Below are 18,231 nucleotides of genomic sequence, written 5' to 3' on the forward strand. Positions count from 1 at the left end.
CAGATGATGGAAATCACAATGGTGGGCTGCAGGCAGCTACACTTGGGAAGCACTGCTCCATGCCAGCTCCAACGGGTCAGGGCCAAAGTGCTTCTGATTCCTTCAGGTTTGGTTCTCCCTCCCTCCGCCCCAGAAAGCCTGCTCTGGTTTCAGGGGACAAAAGCGATTCCCCGCTGGGGGTGTTTCTAGGGGGAAGGAGAGTTGCTGACAGGGTGGGAGGGGTGCAGTGGGGCTGCCCTCGAGGTCCCCTGGTGTTGAGGACTGGCTTCACAGGTGTCCCGCCAGGCCCTCTGTTCCCACTGTCGCTGCCCTCTGGTGCACAGCAGCAGCCTCCAGCTGAAGGCCGGCACCAGGAGGATGGCCTCTGATGTCCACTCACCTATGGGGGGTTGCTTTGCCCCCTCTGTGGTGGCCTCAGCCCTTCTCCCCTCCCTGCCCCCAGGACCCCCAGAAAGAATCGGAGACGGCCAGTGTGGTAGTGTTCAGCCATCAGTGGCGCCCAGCACAGAATCTTCCTGAGCAGGTGGGGAGGTGTGGCCTGGACTGCCTGGCGCCAACAGCATGGATAATCCAAGCTTTCTCTCCCCACCTCCAAACAGATTCGAAAGCGACCTGAAGGCTATGACTGGGCACGCTCTGAACTGGTACTGGAAGGCCATGTGGGGCGGTGTGAGCCCGCTGCTCATCATCAGCCTCTTCATCTTCTACCTGAGTGACTACATCATCACGGGGACCCTGCAGTACCAAGCCTGGGATGCCTCCCAGGTATCTGCCACCTCGGGCCCCAGGCTCGTGAGCGATCACGGGCCTCTAGTTTTCCGAAACCAAGGCACTCTCTCCAGGGTGGGGATAGGTTATTTGTCACAACATGGAAACATCACCCGGGTATGTAAAACAAACTCAGAGCCCAGCTCTGCTGTCCAGGGCTGAGTTTTTCAACATGGGCTGCAGTGAAAAGAGTGAGATTGCGTCTACAACTTCCTGGTGGCCTCTGTCCACTGAGGCCACTCAGGAAAGGCCAAGCAAGGCTGCAGGGCATGGCCCCTGAGGAGCGGGGTGAGGCAGGGACTGGTGTTTATACTGGAGTTACTAGGACAGCACGGGGGACTGAGGGGGGCACTCAGGTGGCGGGGCTGCATCTGCTCACCCAGCAGAGGGCAGCACATCAGTGCTTTAACAACCTGGACAGCCGTATCACTGCACCGGGCCTGAGGGTCAGCCTTGGCTATCCTTGCACAGGCACTCTCATAAAACAAGATTTACTTTTTAAGGAAAGTAATACAACAGACCAATTTGCATTTCTTTCCCTGTGGGTAGAAGATGCTGCCCCTTAGCATATGGTGTGTGTGGAGTGTGCAGACAGGGTGCACAGGGCCCATGCTCCAGTCCACACACTCCAAGCTGCACCCTGGCTGGGAAGGCGCCCCCTTGTCTGGTTCTGGCAGTGGTGCCGAGCAGGGCTTCCCACCCCGCAGTGGAGGAGCAGGGTGTTTCCTCCAGTCCATGCAGCCTGATACTTTTGGAAAATGCAATTAACAGTGAATTCCTTTAAAAAAAAAAAAAGAGCAAATACAAGCACCAAATACGTATAAGATTCAGCAGACACAGGATTATGCTGTCAAACTGCTAAAATCATTTATGTTTCCTCCCAATTCCTGTAATCTACACAGAGTAACAGACGAGCAACAGTCAAGTCTGTGGGCTGGTTCCCACGGCCACACTCACTGTGGCATTATGTTTACAAACCGTATATGCTTTGGTTGACAGCAAGTACCTGCTCCCTGGACTTAGCTGTCGTCTGGTTCCTTTGTGGAAAGGTAGCGCAGCATTTATTGGCTTTTGGGCCTCAACTGGTTTCTCATCAGTTTTGCATTTAGGGAAACATCCATCATTCTTCCAACTAGGTCCTGAGGTCCATTAACACTTCTCCTGAGATGAGAGCTGTGCTGCTGGACACAGAAGCTAGTAACCACATGTGGCTATTGAAATTTAACTCATTAAAATTAAAATAATTTAAAGTTCACTTCTTGTGCATCACCAGCCACATTCCCAGTGCTCAATGGCCACCTGTGCCTAGTGGCTGCTGTACTGGACAGCACTGGGCAAGGGTAGCCCCTACATTTAGGTCCCCTGCTGCTGCCTTGAACTTAAGCCTTGGATTAGTCTCATGGCTGCTCTTTCCAGGTAACTCCAAACAAACAGGATGCACAGGGGGAGTTAGTCTGCCCAGCAGAGCCACTAGTGACCTGCACGCAGAGCTGGGGCGGCCCAGGGTGTAAGGATGCCCGGCCGCAGATGCTCTCTTCCTCCACCTGGAGGGCCTGAGGCCCAGAGGGGTGGTGCCCCCAGAAGGCTCCGCATGGGAGGTTCTTTCTTCTGACACTCAGGTTCCTTCTTCAGGGCCAGCTTGTGACCAAGGACTACCCCCCGTATGCACTGGCCATCATTGGGCTGCTTGTGGCCTCCTCTACCATGTGCATCCCACTGGGGGCCCTGGGGACTTTCATCGTGCGCCACCTCAAGCGGGGAGACACAGCCTCCGTGGCCTGAGAGCTGGGCTTCCCCGAGACTGCCGTCAGCCGCTATCTTACAGCCACTTACGTACAGATGGAGGCGCCTCGGCTGCTTTTGGAAATATTGACTCCGGAAGCACTCAGCCCATCGTCTTCTCGACTCTAGAGAGGATTAGGAAGGTGAAAAGAAAGACGACTCCCTCAGCAGGACACACAGCCCGCTCACCGAGCCACCCCCAGAGTCACACACGGTGCTTCCTCCCTGTCACCACAAAGGCAGAATTCTCACAGCCAGTCTTGAAGACAACTGCTTGACTCTAGCAAAGTCCTAGAAGTAGGGCACACCGGGAACTGAAATTTGACTAGTTTTTATGGGATAAAATTTAAGGAATTTTTTTTTTTTCCTGAAGAGATCCCAAAATACTAGCGGGCATTCATTTTTAGAGAATTTTGAAAAGGAGTTTTTTAAACTAAGATGACTAATCTGAATGTCATCAATGCAAAATTAATTAGTTCTTTTTTCAGTCACAGTGAACCTGCAATCACGGTGTTCTCCTTAGCTAATAGGATTGACTGGCCATAAAGAAAGAAGGCCTTTGTTTGGAGCTCACAAAAGGAGTCACTTTTCCCTAATCTGAGGCCTCTCAGTGGGTCCAAGACCAGTCCTCTCTACAAACAACCCCAAACCACCTTCGGCCCTGGTGTCTCATGGCACTGAAGAGCTGCCAGAGCCTCTATGAGGATGAAAGTGAAGCAAACTTTCCCATAGACCTAAGGTTATATTTGGACATGATGACCAACTTTTTATAGGAAAGACCATGCCCATAACTAGTTTTAAGTTATTTATCTATACATAAGTTTTCTAAAATATATAGAAAGACGGCTCTCAAACAGAACACCCAGTAAGTGAAGACACCATCTTTATGATACAGCATTAGTCCACCTTGTGAACGTCTCCTGTCTTTTAACTGCAGTAAGTAGGTCAAGGTTATCCCAGAAGTGAGGAGGTCCCTTACTGCTCTAACATTCCTGAATTCCATGTTCTCAGTGAAGCACACAAAGTTTCTTTGAGTAGATTTGTACAGACATCTTTAAGGACACTTAAACATTCACCTGGGACATCAGCAAGGAACGGCTTTTCTTTAAAAACTTCGTTTTCATGCCATAAACTTCCCCATAACAAGAAATAGGCATTAGAAAGGTCTTAGGCAGTCTTGAACTTCCAGCTTCACCTCATGCCCATAAAAAGACCACTTGGTGGTGGTAGGTAAGCTGGACAGCCCAGCCCAGCCCAGCCGCATGTAAGTCAATGAAGTTAGAACACACCCTCACCCCATATACAAAAATAAACTCAAAATGGCTTAAAGACTTAAATATAAGACATGACACCATAAGACTCCTAGAAGAGAACATGCTCTGACATAAATCATACCAATGTTTTCTTAGGTCACTCTCCAGAGACAACAGAGAAAAAAGCAAAAATAAACAAATGGGACCTAAACAAACTTAAGCTGTTACACAGCAAAAGAAACCATAAACACAACAAAAAGACAACCTATGGACTGGAAGAAAATACTTGCAAATGATGTTACCAACAAGGGCTTAATTTCCAAAATATACAAACAGCTCATACAAGTCAACAAAAAATAAACAACCCAATCCAAAAATGGGCAGAAGACCTAAACAGACATTTCTGCAAAGACAACATACAGATGGCCAATGTGCACATGAAAAGATGCTCCACATCATTATTAGAGAAATGCAAATCAAAACTGCAAATCAAAATGTCACACACCAGTTAGAATGACCATCATTAAAAAGTCTACAAATAACAAATGCTGGAGAAGGTGTGGAGAAAGTGGAACCATCCTACACTGTTGGTGGGAATGTAAACTGGTGCAGCTATTATGGAAAACAGTATGGACGTTCCTCAAAAAACTAAAGATAGAGTTGCCATATGATCCAACAATCCCACTCCTGGGCATGTATTCAGACAAAACTATAATTCAGAAAGATACAGGCACCCCTATGTTTATAGCAGCACTATTTACAATATAGCCAAAACATGGAAACAATCTAAATGTCCATCAACAGATGAATGGATAAAGATGTGCTACATAAATACAATGGAATATTACTGAGCCACAAAAAACCAAAATCATGCCATTTGCGGCAACATGGATGGACCTAGAGATTATCATACTAAGTGAAGTACGTCAGAGAGAGACAAATACCATATGATCTCACTTACATGTGGAATCTAAAATATGATACAAATGAACTTATCTATGAAACAGAAACAGACTCACAGAGAACAGACGTGTGGTTGCCAAGGAGTGGGGGTGGAGGAAGGATGGATTGGGAGGCTGGGATCAGCAGATGCCAACTATTATATATAGAATGGGTAAACAACAAGGTCCTCCTCTGGCACAGGGAACTATATACAGTATTCTGTGATAAACCATAATGGAAAAGAAAAAAAAAATCACTTGGCTTTAAAATGCATGAACCAGCATTTACTTACCACAACTAGTCAGTCTTCCGATTTCTCATCAGAAGGTTCTTCAGTGTCACAAAACCTCACCTATCAAGGCTTGGAGAGTGAGCACACTCGACAGCAAATACACAGCACAAAGTCTGTTCCTGAATCCTTACTGGTCAGTCTCCGAGCCTCCAGCCCTGGTCACTGTCTTACAACAGGGGCCGCCCCTCGGGGGTTGGTCATCACCTGGGTATTTCAGCCCTGAATGCTAGGTATCCTCAGGAGCGTAGACACAAATGTTGTTCTAGAGCAGTTCTTTATTCACAGTCGCTCCACCTCAGTGTCCATTCAAACCACCCAGGAGCATTTAAAACTCCTGGTGTCCAGGCCATGCCCTGGAACCTGCCAAATCTGAGAACCAGGGCCCTATTTAAGAGAGAAGGAAAATGTGTCATACATTTAGGCACACTTACATCAAAAGTGACCTTTAAAAGTGTGAAAGCACTTTTGAGCATTTCTAATTGTATGGAAAAGTTACTTCTCCAGAATAATTTTTGCTCACAGAAGTCAAATAGATGAAGTCCCATTATTATAGACTAATGTGCTCCAGATGAAAATGTCTCCAGCTTGGGTTGTTTTATTCTGCTTTCTGAGAACTGCATGAAGAGCAGAACATTTCATAGTAATCCTCTTGAACCACTAAGTCCTGTTTCAAAAACTTCTTTGAATTCTTTGACTATTTTCTAGGGACTGCACAAAAGCAGTCATCTTAACATTTGTCCACACTCTTCCAATAAGCTGGAGAGAAAAAGGCACGTTCCATCCCTGGGCCCTTAGCAGTACAATGACATTAGAGCCAGACACAGACTCCAGAAAGCTTTCTGATTATACTAAAAACACACCTACTCTTCACTTAGTTCTAAAGAATCAGGTAGGGAAGTATTTGGTTTTTTTAGCAATTGTCATAAATAAAACCCTAAATAAATATATCTCTAGGTCTTTTTGGTCACTTATGAGATGTACTTTTGTTTTGAGACCTCTCAACACAAGATTTTCCCTCCTTATGTAAAGATACTAGCTAATTTTGAAAAAAAAAAAAGGAAAATAAAGGAGAATGCATCTGGTCTCTTTTCTACTGCCTTCTCTATGTTTGCTTCCTCACATGCAGTGAAACCGCACCAATGAAGGCCATCACATGAGAAGAGGATCACATGGTAACAGGAAGGGTAGCATCCAAAAGAGAAATTAGGGGAAAAAATTCTAATTTGCTGGATTTAAACAGAATGTGAGCTCTTCCGAATTGCTGCAGAATCTTTCCAACCCTTTTGAGAGGTGCCCTGGGCAGTCTGCCCACCTCAGGATCCCTTGTTGGCTGAGGCCATGAGAACCCACACAATAGGTTTGGGTGTGACCTCAGAACTGTCCTGGGGTGGAAAGAGCATGTAAACTATTGTGTTATATTTCTGTATAAGTTATTTTACATAGAAAAATTAATTTATGGCTGTTCCACTTTATAGATAGAAAAGCTGGGGAAGAGAATTAATTCACCCAACCATTTTCTACTCAACATTCAGTCAGAGGAAGAAAAAAAAACAAGCGATTTAAACAATCCTTTTGTAAGGCAAAAAGTACGTCTACAAATATGAAATTCTCAACCAGAATTTTCTGACCAGTCTCTTACATGTGAATCATGTGTCCTTTCATATTGCCCACCTGCATAGGATCAGCCGTTATGGAGTATATTACAATCCAGTCCCTGTGTAGGCTCTGGGGAAAGTTCTGGTCCCTGGACTTCATGGCTCTTAGATTCTGGAGGGGAAAAGAGACAATGATAGATAACAAATGATATAATTACAGACTGTGATCTTTTCTAAGAAGGAAATAAATGGGCCAAGTGATGGTGTGAGAGAGACAGTGCTTCAATCAGGTGGTCCGAGGAGGAGATTATGTGGACTGAATTTTGAAGAAGAATGAATTAGTTATTGGAATTGCTGGAAGGTCTGTCCAGGCAGAGGCAATGGCAGTGCAAAGACCCTCGGGAGAAAGAGCAGAAGGGAGGCCTGTGGTTGGACTGGGGAGGGGAGCCATGGGAGCTTGGAGAAGTGGGCAGAGACCAGGTCATATAAGCCTTGTAGGCCACAGCAAAGAGCTTCAGTTTTCTTCAAAGAGCAACAGAATCTCACCTGAGGGTTTAACGTGGGGCACTGCGTCATCTAGTTTACACTTGAAAGATCACTTGTAGCTGTGCAGAACGGACTGGAGAGGGCTGTAGCTGGGGACCTTGGAAAATTATTCCAGGAGCTACTTTAGTAAGTCCATGGAAAAGATAATGGTGGCATGGACTTGGAATGAATATGGAGAGGAATAGGTGGGTCTGAGTTATATTTTGGCAGGGGAGAGTTGCCAAGACTTGCTTTATGGACTGGATGCATAGTTGAGAGGAGAGGGATGAAATGTTTGACTTACTGGGTGGATGCTGGTGGCATTTCCTGAGATGGAGAAAACTCGGCATGGAACCAATCTGCAGAGTATAAATCAAGAGCTCGGGGGGTGGGGGGGAAGAGCTCTGCTTGACCGTACTGAGTTTGAGATGCCTGTGAATCAGGTGGGAATATCTGGTAGACAGCAGAACATTAGAATCTGGACCTTTGGGAAAGGTCCGATCTAGAGGTATATATTTGGGGGTCACAACTTAAAGATGCTATTTTAAAACCATGGGTCTAAATGACATCACCTGGGGTAAGTGTGTACATGGAGAAGAGGGTTTAGGACCAAAGCCTACAAAAAAATCCAACATGTGTTCAGACAGGGCCACAGGTTCTTTTCCATCTTTCTCACTGAGAGAGGGGGTCTGTATCCCTGGCCCCTGAATCTGAGTGGGCTTGTGAGTGCTTCGACCAATAGAATATGGCAGAAGGGACACCATTGGACATTAGAGGCTAGATCATAAAAGGCCATGCAAGCTTCCACCTGGCGTGCTGGAACACTCATTCCGGCCGCCGTGAGCCAACCAGGTATGAAGTCCTACGACCTTGAGGCTGCCGTGCTGCAAAGCCACATAGAGGTGCTCCAGCTCACAAAACCAGCTGCTCCACCTTCCAGCCACCCCTGTGCAGCAGCAAACCAGCTTGGACCAGAGACCAGCCCCTCTGTCAGCTGAGTATCACTGAGTGACCTCTGTCAGTGCCATCTGGAACAGATCACCCAGGTGTGCCAGGCTTCATTCCTAACTTGCAACACTGTGAGATTACTTTCCAGAAATAGATAACTAGAACAGGGATAAAGCAGAGAGGAGACATCAGTAGGCAATGGAGTTGTGAGTAAGGCTAGACAGAACCCAGGAGAATGTGTGCTCCCAAAAGGTCAGGAGAAGGACATCTTAAATTCTCCTAAACATGACTTACAACCTGTACTTTCTACTTCTCCTAACCTCAAAGTCTATGTTCAAACCGAAGTCTAATAGGACCTCAATTTAGGACATAAAATGTAACATGATATTTTAATGATACTTTAGCTTCCTACAGCTAGAAAAATAAACACGCAACAGGCATGCATCACTGAAAATGGTGAATGAAGAAAGATGAGGCGGTTCGAGAGAGGACGGCGGAAGAGACACGGAGATCACCTTCCTCCCCACAGATACATCAGAAATACATCTACACGTGGAACTGCTTGTGTAGAACACCCACTGATTGCTGACAGAAGACCTCAGACCTCCCAAAAGGCAAGAAACTCCCCAAGTACCTGAGCAGGGCAAAAGGAAAAAGAATAAAGAGACAAAAGAATAGGGACGGAACCTGCACAGTGGGAGGGAGCTATGAAGGAGGAAAGGTTTCCACACACTAGAAGCCCTCTTCACGGGCGGAGACTGCAGGTGGCACAGGGGGGAAGCTTCAGAGCCACGGAGGAGAGCGCAGTAACAGGGTGCGGAGGGCAGAGAGATTCCCGCACACAGGATGGGTGCCGACTGGCACTCACCAGCCCAAGAGGCTTGTCTGCTCACCCGCCGGGACGGGAGGGGGAGGACTGGCGGCATGAACACAGGCTGAAGGGGTTAGTGCACCATGGCTAGGGAGGACGAAGTCCGAGAAAAAGTCTGGAGCTAGCGAAGAGGCAAGAGATTTTTTTCTTCCCTCTTTGTTTCCTGGTGCACAAGGAGAGGGGATTAAGCGCGCTGCTTAAAGGAGCTCCAGAGACAGGCTTGAGCCGCGGTTATTAGCGCGGACCCCAGAGACAGGCATGAGATGCTAAAGCCGCTGCTGCAGCCACCAAGAAGCCTGTGTGCGAGTACAGGTCACTCTCCACACCTCCCCTCCCGGGACCCTGTGCAGCCCGCCACTGCCAGCGTCCCGTGATCCAGGGACAACTTCCCAGGGAGAACGCAAGGCGCGCCTCAGGCTGGGGCAACGTCATGCTGGCCTCTGCTGCTGTAGGCTCGCCCAGCACTCCGTGCCCCTCCCTCCCCACCACAGCAGTGAGCCAGAGCCCCTGAATCAGCGGCCCCTTTAACCCCGGCTCCTTTAACCCCGTCCTGTCTGAGTAGAAGAACAGACGCCCTCAGGCGACCTACACGCAGAGGCGGGGCCAAATACAAAGCTGAAGCCCGGGAGCTGTGCAAACAAAGAAGAGAAACGGAAATTTCTGCCAGCAGCCTCAGGAGCAGAGGATTAAATCTCCACAATCAACTTGATATATCCTGCATCTGTGGAATGCCTGAATAGACAACAAATCATCCCCAATTGAGGAGGTGGACTATGAGAGCAAGATATATTATTTTTTCCCCTTTTCCTCTTTTTGTGAGTGTGTATGTGTATGCTTCTGTGTGAGATTTTGTCTGTATAGCTTTGCTTTCACATTTGTCCTAGGGCTGTGATGGTCCAGTTCTTTTTGGTTTTTTTTACTTTAAAAATTTTTTCTTAATAATTATATTTTACTTTAAGAACTTCATTTTATTTTATCCTACTGTATTTTATCCTCTTTCTTTCTTTCTTTCTACTTTTTCTCCCTTTTATTCTGAGCCGTGTGGATGAAAGGCTCTTGCTGCTCCAGCCAGCCAGGAGTCAGTGCTGTGCCTCTGAGGTGGGAGAGCCAACTTCAGGACCCTGGTCCACAAGAGACCTCCCAGCTCCACGTAATAGCAAATGGCGAAAATCTCCCAGAGATCTCAATGCCAAGACGCAGCTTCACTCAACGACGAGCAAGCTACAGTGCTGGACACCCTATGCCAAACAACTAGCAAGACAGGAACACAGCCTCATACATTAGCAGAAAGGCTGCCTAAAATCATAAGGCTACAGACACCCCAAAACACACCACCAGATGTGGACCTGCCCACCAGAAAGACAAGATCCAGCCTCATCCAGCAGAACACAGGCACTAGTCCCCTCCATAACGAAACCTACACAACCCACTGAACCAACCTTAGCCACTGGGGACAGACACCAAAAACAACGGGAACTACAAACCTGCAGCCTGCAAAAAGGAGACCCCAAACACAGTAAGATAAGCAAAATGAAAAGACAGAAAAACACACAGCAGATGAAGGAGCAAGGTAAAAACCCACCAGACCTAACAAATGAAGAGGAAATAGGCAGTCTACCTGAAAAAGAATTCAGAATGATAGTAAAGATGATTCAAAATCTTGGAAATAGAAAAAATACCAGAAACATTTAACAAGGACCTAGAAGAACTAGAGAGGAAACAAGCAACAATGAACAACACAATAAATAAAATTAAAAATACTCTAGAAGGGATCAATAGCAGAATAACTGAGGCAGAAGAACGGAGAAGTAACCTGGAAGATAAAGTAGTAGAAATAACTACTGCAGAGCAGAATAAAGAATGAAAAGAACTGAGGACAGTCTCAGAGACCTCTGGGACAACATTAAACACACCAACATTCAAACTATAGCAGTTCCAAAAGAAGAAGAGAAAAAGAAAGGCACTGAGAAAATATTTGAAGAGATTATAGTTCAAAACTTCCCTAATATGGGAAAGGAAATAGTTAATCAAGTCCAGGAAGCACAGAGAGTCCCATACACGATAAATCCAAGGAGAAACACGCCAAGACACATATTTATCAACCTATCAAAAATCAAATACAAAGAAAACATATTAAAAGCAGCAAGGGAGGGCTTCCCTGGTGGCGCAGTGGTTGAGAGTCCGCCTGCCGATGCAGGGGACACGGGTTCGTGCCTTGGTCCGGGAAGATCCCACATGCCGCAGAGCGGCTGGGTCCGTGAGCCGTGGCCGCTGAGCCTGCGCGACCGGAACCTGCTCCGCAACGGGAGAGGCCACAGCGGTGAGAGGCCCGCGTACCGCCAAAAAAAAAAAAAAAAAAGCAGCAAGGGAACAAATAATACACAATGGAATCTCTATAAGCTTAACAGCTGATCTTTCAGCAGAAACTCTGCAAGCCAGAAGGGAGTGGCAGGACATATTTAAAGTGATGAAGGAGAAAAACCTATAACCAAGATTACTCTATCCAGCAAGGATCTCATTCACATTTGATGGAGAAATTAAAACCTTTACAGACAAGCAAAAGCTGAGAGAGTTCAGCACTACCAAACCAGCTTTACAACAAACGCTAAAGGAACTTCTCTAGACAGGAAACACAAGAGAAGGAAAAGACCTACAATAACAAACCCAAAGCAATTAAGAAAATGGTAATAGGAACATACATATCCATAACTACCTTAAATGTAAATGAATTAAATGCTCCCACCAAAAGACACAGAGTGGCTGAATGCATACAAAAACAAGACCCATACATATGCTGTCTACAAGAGACCCACTTCAGACCTAGGAACACATACAGACTGAAAGTGAGGGGATGGAAAAAGATATTCCATGCAAATGGAGATCAGAAGAAAGCTGGAGTAGCAATTCTCATATCAGACAAAACAAACTTTACAATAGACTATTACAAGAGACAAAGAAGGACACTACATAATGATCAAGAGATGGATCCAAGAAGAAGATATAACAATTGTAAATATTTATGCACCCAACATAGGAGCACCTCAATACATAAGGCAAATACTAACAGCTATAAAAGGGGAAATCGACAGTAACACAATCATAGTAGGGGACTTTAACACCCCACTTTCAACAATGGACAGATCATCCAAAATGAAAATAAATAAGAAAACACAAGCTTTAAATGATACATTAAACAAGATGGACTTAATTGATATTTATAGGACATTCCATCCAAAAACAACAGAATACACATTTTTCTCAAGTGCTCATGGAACATTCTCCAGGATAGATCATATCTTGGGTCACAAATCTAGCCTTGGTAACTTTAAGAAAATTGAAATCGTATCAAGTATCTTTTCTGATAACAATGCTATGAGAATGGATATCAATCACAGGAAAACATCTGTAGAAAATACAAACACATGGAGGCTAAACAATACACTACTTAATAATGAAGTTATCACTGAAGAAATCAAAGAGGAAATCAAAAAATACCTAGAAACAAATGACAATGGAGACACGACCACCCAAAAGTTATGGGATATAGCAAAAGCAGTTCTAAGAGGGAAGTTTATAGCAATACAATCCTACCTTAAGAAACAGGAAACATTTCAAATAAACAACCTAAGATTGCACCTAAAGCAATTAGAGAAAGAAGAATTAAAAAACCCCAAATTTAGCAGAAGGAAAGAAATCATAAAGATCAGATCAGAAATAAATGAAAAAGAAATGAAGGAAACAATAGCAAAGATAATAAAACTAAAAACCTGGTTCTTTGAGAAGACAAACAAAATTGATAAACCATTAGCCAGACTCATCAAGGAAAAAAGAGAGAAGACTCAAATCAATAGAATTAGAAATGAAAAAGAAGTAACAACTGACACTGCAGAAATACAAAAGATCATGAGAGATTACTACAAGCAACTCTATGCCAATAAAATGGACAACCTGGAAGAAATGGACAAATTCTTAGAAATGCAAAACCTGCCGAGACTGAACCAGGAAGAAATAGAAAATATGAATAGACCAATCACAAGCACTGAAATTGAAACTGTGATTTAAAATCTTCCAACAAACAAAAGCCCAGGACCAGATGGCTTCACAGGCAAATTCTATCAAACATTCAGAGAAGAGCTAACACCAATCCTTCTCAAACTCTTCCAAAATATAGCAGAGGGAGGAACACTCCCAAACTCATTCTACGATGCCACCATCACCCTGATACCAAAACCAGACAAAGACGTCACAAAGAAAGAAAACTACAGGCCAATATCACTGATGAACACAGATGCAAAAATCCTCAACAAGATACTAGCAAACAGAATCCAACAGCACATTAAAAGGATCATACACCATGATCAAGTGGGGTTTATCTCAGGAATGCAAGGATTCTTCAATATACGCAAATCAATCAACGTGATACACCATATCAACAAACTGAAGAAGAAAAACCATATGATCATCTCAACAGATGCAGAGAAAGCTTTAGACAAAATTCAACACCCATTTATGATAAAAACCCTGCAGAAAGTAGGCATAGAGGGAACTTTCCTCAACATAATAAAGGCCATATATGACAAACCCACAGCCAACAACATCCTCAGTGGTGAAAAACTGAAACCATTTCCACTAAGATCAGGAACAAAACAAGGTTGCCCACTCTCACCACTCTTATTCAACATAGTTTTGGAAGTTCTAGTCACACCAATCAGAGAAGAAAAGGAAATAAAAGGAATCCAAATCAGAAAAGAAGTAAAGCTGTCACTGTTTGCAGATGACATGATACTATACATAGAGAATCCTAAGGATGCTACCAGAAAACTACTAGAGCTAATCAATGAATTTGGTAAAGCTGCAGGATACAATACTAATGCACAGAAATCTCTTGCATTCCTATACACTAATGATGAAAACTCTGAAAGAGAAATTAAGGAAACACTCCCGTTTACCATTGCAACAAAAAGAATAAAATACCTAGGAATAAACCTAGCTGGGGAGACAAAAGACGTGTATGCAGAAAATTATATGACACTGATGAAAGAAATTAAAGATGATACAAATAGATGGAGAGATATACCATGTTTTTGGATTGGAAGAATCAACATTGTGAAAATGACTCTACTACCCAAAGCAATCTACAGATTCAATGCAATCCCTATCAAACTACCACTGGCATTTTTTTACAGAACTAGAACAAAAAATTTCACAATTTGTATGGAAACACAAAAGACCCCGAATAACCAAAGCAATCTTGAGAACGAAAAATGGAGCTGGAGGAATCAGGCTCCCTGACTTCAGACTATACTACAAAGCTACAGTAATCAAGACAGTATGGTACTGGCACAAAAACAGAAATATAGATCAATGGAACAGGATAGAAAGCCCAGAGATAAACCCACGCACATATGGTCACCTTATCTTTGATAAAGGAGGCAAGAATATACAGTGGAGAAAAGACAGCCTCTTCAATAAGTGGTGCTGGGAAAACTGGACAGGTACATGTAAAAGTATGAAACTAGAACACTCCCTAACAGCATACACAAAAATAAATTCAAAATGGATTATAGACCTAAATGTAAGGCCAGACACTATAAAACTCTTAGAGGAAAACATAGGCAGAATACTCCATGACATAAATCATAGCAAGATCCTTTTTGACCCACCTCCTAGAGAAATGGAAATAAAAACAAAAATAAACAAATAGGGCCTAATGAAACTTAAAAGCTTTTGCACATCAAAGGAAACCATAAACAAGACCAAAGGACAACCCTCAGAATGGGAGAAAATAGTTGCAAATGAAGCAACTGACGAAGGATTAATCTCCAAAATTTACAAGCAGCTCATGCAGCTCAGTAACAAAAAAAACAAACAACCCAATCCAAAAATGGGCAGAAGTAAATAGACATTTCTCCAAAGAAGATATACAGATTACCAACAAACACATGAAAGAATGCTCAACATCATTAATCATTAGAGAAATGCAAATCAAACTACAATGAGATATCATCTCACACTGCTCAGAATGGCCACCATCAAAAAATCTACAAACAGTAAATGGTGGAGAGGGTGTGGAGAAAAGGGAACACTCTTGCATTGTTGGTGGGAATGTAAATTGATACAGCCAGTATGGAGAACAGTATGGAGGTTCCTTAAAAAACTAAAAATGGAACTACCATACGACCCAGCAATCCCACTTCTGGGCATATACCCTGAGAAAACCATAATTCAAGAAGAGTCATGTACCAAAATGTTCATTGCAGGTCTGTTTACAATAGCCAGAACATGGAAGCAACCTAAGTGTCCATCAACAGATGAATGGATAAAGAAGGTGTGGCACATACACACAATGGAATATTACTCAGCCATAAAAAGAAACGAAATTGAGTTATTTGTACTGAGGTGGATGGACCTGGAGTCTGTCATACAGAGTGAAGTAAATCAGAAGGAGAAAAACAAATACCGTATGCTAACACATATATATGGAATCTAAGGAAAAAAATATCATGAAGAGCCTAGGGGTAGGACAGGAATAAAGACACAGAGCTACTAGAGCATGGACTTGAGGATATGAGGAGGGGAAAGGGTAAGCTGTGACAAAGTGAGAGAGTGTCATGGACATATATACACTACCAAACATAGGGCGGATAGCTAGTGGGAAGCAGCCGCATGGCACAGGGAGATCAGCGAGGTGGTTTGTGAGCACCTAGAGGGGTGGGATAGGGAGGGTGGGAGGGAGGGAGACGCAAGAGGGAAGAGATATGGGAACATATGTACATGATTCACTTTGTTGTAAAGCAGAAACTAACACACCACTGTAAAGCAATTATACTCCAATAAAGTTTTTTTAAAAAAAAAAGAAAGATGAACATCTGGGCCTTTGGCTAAAACAAACAAAAAGCAGAGACAAAGTCATGCTCAGAATAATCTGTAACTGGAAGTGCTAAGAACCAACAGGCCATCTGACCAGTTCACGCAGGACCAGGGCATTCGTGGTAATAATTAAACATGTCACAACTGCTTTTAATTGTCTCTCCCCCTCCACCCCCGCAGTGAATCCCATTTATGGAGCCTCTGCATGATGTCCAACAGAGGATGAGAGATGGACATCGAGGAAGAGCTCCCACCTGTAGATTTACCTGAGTTTCTCAGCAGGGGGGTGTTTCCATGTGCATGTGTTAGCTTAAGGATCTGCCATATGGATGAGAATCCAAGAATTTATAGTTAAGAGACCAAGTTCAACACAAAAGTAAGGTGCAAATATAAATTAGAGCCCATGTTTTCCTTAACTCCAAGGCCAGAGTGCTCGCCCTCATGCAAGCCTTATTCAAATCAATTTCACAGAATGGTCCTATTGAGATGCTCTGTAAATAAAAAATTCCACAGACCAAAAAGTCTGGGTGCTGCTGTGTTGCACACACCCTCTAGGGGAGTCAAACCTCTGACAAGTCCGAGAATTGAGACAAGTCTTTGACTATGTTTAACCCAATGTTTCCAAACGGTTCTCACCAGAGATCACTACTGTCAAAAAACAGCTCTGAGCACAGAGGACTCATGTTATTCCAAACACACTCAGGAAAATGCTTTGCCAAACAGACTGAGAAGCTGGGGGCTCAGAGCTCAGAGGCCATCCTGTAGGACACGGCTGCGTGAGGAAGAGTTCTCAGTAGTGAAAACACCCAGGCCAACGAGACAGAACAGAAAGCAGAAACCCTGCAAGTGGAGGGGAGCCTGATGTGTGACAGTGGCAGCACCGCACAGCAGGACGGAGGGAGTTGGGAAGGCTCTCTGCTGACTCTTCCCGTTAACCCAGTGGGAAAAGAAAACTGGAGCCTGTGTCGGATGACAGCACACATTCCCTCCCCAGGGGCTACACTCTCCTCCCACCATCACTTCAAGTATGGCCATGTGACTTGCTTTGACCAATGAAATGTGAAGAGAAGAGATTGTCACCTTCAAGCAGAAACTTCTCCCTTTTCTTCCTGCCAGGACAACTGGTAATGTTCCTGTGTGAAGCTGTTCCGTCACTCTGGGTCCCAGGATGCAGATGTCATGTAGCAGAGCTGCAGCAGACCCTTCAAGGATACACAGAATGAGTGAGAAGTAAGTCTTCATTTTTTTTTTAAAGCCACTGAGATTTGGGGATCATTTGTTACCACAGCATAATCTGATCTACCTGGATTGACACAGATCATTTCCTTACTTTATAGAATGGAGAAAAGACCTGAAGTGAAAAAGCAAAATTATGTGAAAAGAAGTCCCTTGGAGTTGAGCAATGTTGTCTTACCCAGGCACAAGGGATGGTAGGAAATTTTTGGTAAATTCAACACCATTGAAATTATACACTTCTTTCACCAAAAGTAACCACAAGAAAATGAAAAGACAAGCCACAAACTAGAAGATACATGTAGTACATACAAGCAACAAAGAATTACTCTCCAGAATATTAAGAATTTCAGAAATCTTTAAGGACAAGCAATCTAACAGAAACAGGCAAAAGACCTCAAAGGCACAGCACAGGAAACACACGATTCCCTCCAGCTCTGAATCAAGACTTTGGATTTTTCTCTCCTTACAGGCTGTGGGAACAGACTTCCAGAGAGCCCCACCTCCCGGTATTCATGCCCTGTGTAATCCCCTCCCCGAGTGAGCTGATCTAGTCGCTTGTTTCTAATGCATAGAATATGGCACAAGTGATGGGATGACACTTCTGATATTAGGTTAAAAAAGACTGTGACTTCCATCTTGCTGGCTTTGGTGAACCAAATTGCCAAGGTGGAGAGGTCCATGTGCCAAAGAACATAATATTTTAAAGATTTATCGTAATTTATCTGTAGTAGGAAAACTTCTGACATCAGGACTCTTAGGCAAGCTGGAGGAAAAACCCCCAAACCCTTGTTTAAGCCACTTCCCCCCAAAACACCCCTTCACACACCACACACACATGCAAGGGTCTCCTAGGCGCCGAGGCGTCTACATCAGCATTTCCCTCGTGCTCCCTGACACCTTCCTGTGGCCTGGGAGGACGTTTTCTAATAAGCATATTGTCCCACTTCTTGGTTGAGAGCCTCTATCATTTTGAAAAAGAAATTACAATTTGGAGGTGGGAATACAGGGGACATCTTTTAATGAACACTATACTTTACTAAATATTCCCCTGGAATATCTGTAACTGAAAAATAATTATAAGGATAAACACAATTTTTCAAGTGGCCATATCTGGAAAGTAGAATTTCAGAAGCTACTCATTTTCTTGCT

The 18,231-nt window shown here is 44.0% G+C and overlaps 1 protein-coding gene across 4 annotated transcripts in view; it reads left to right on the forward strand.

Moving 5' to 3' along the window:
- SLC6A20 (solute carrier family 6 member 20) overlaps nucleotides 1-6,125 on the forward strand; it is a 47,974-nt gene extending 41,849 nt beyond the window's left edge. Inside the window, exons 11-12 of one of the 4 annotated variants that reach the window (XM_059076670.2) lie at nucleotides 600-765; nucleotides 2,401-2,623. In XM_059076670.2, coding sequence (XP_058932653.1) covers nucleotides 600-765; nucleotides 2,401-2,550 — 316 coding nt within the window. In that variant the 3' untranslated portion in view covers nucleotides 2,551-2,623. Of the gene's footprint in view, nucleotides 1-599; nucleotides 1,278-2,400 lie in introns of those variants that run through there. The other 3 variants (XM_067044513.1, XM_059076669.2, XM_067044512.1) reach the window with 3 other exon arrangements.
- The last annotated feature ends 12,106 nt before the right edge of the window (nucleotides 6,126-18,231 follow it).

Source organism: Kogia breviceps, chromosome 10 (assembly GCF_026419965.1).
Source record: "Kogia breviceps isolate mKogBre1 chromosome 10, mKogBre1 haplotype 1, whole genome shotgun sequence".
NCBI lineage: Eukaryota > Metazoa > Chordata > Mammalia > Artiodactyla > Physeteridae > Kogia > Kogia breviceps.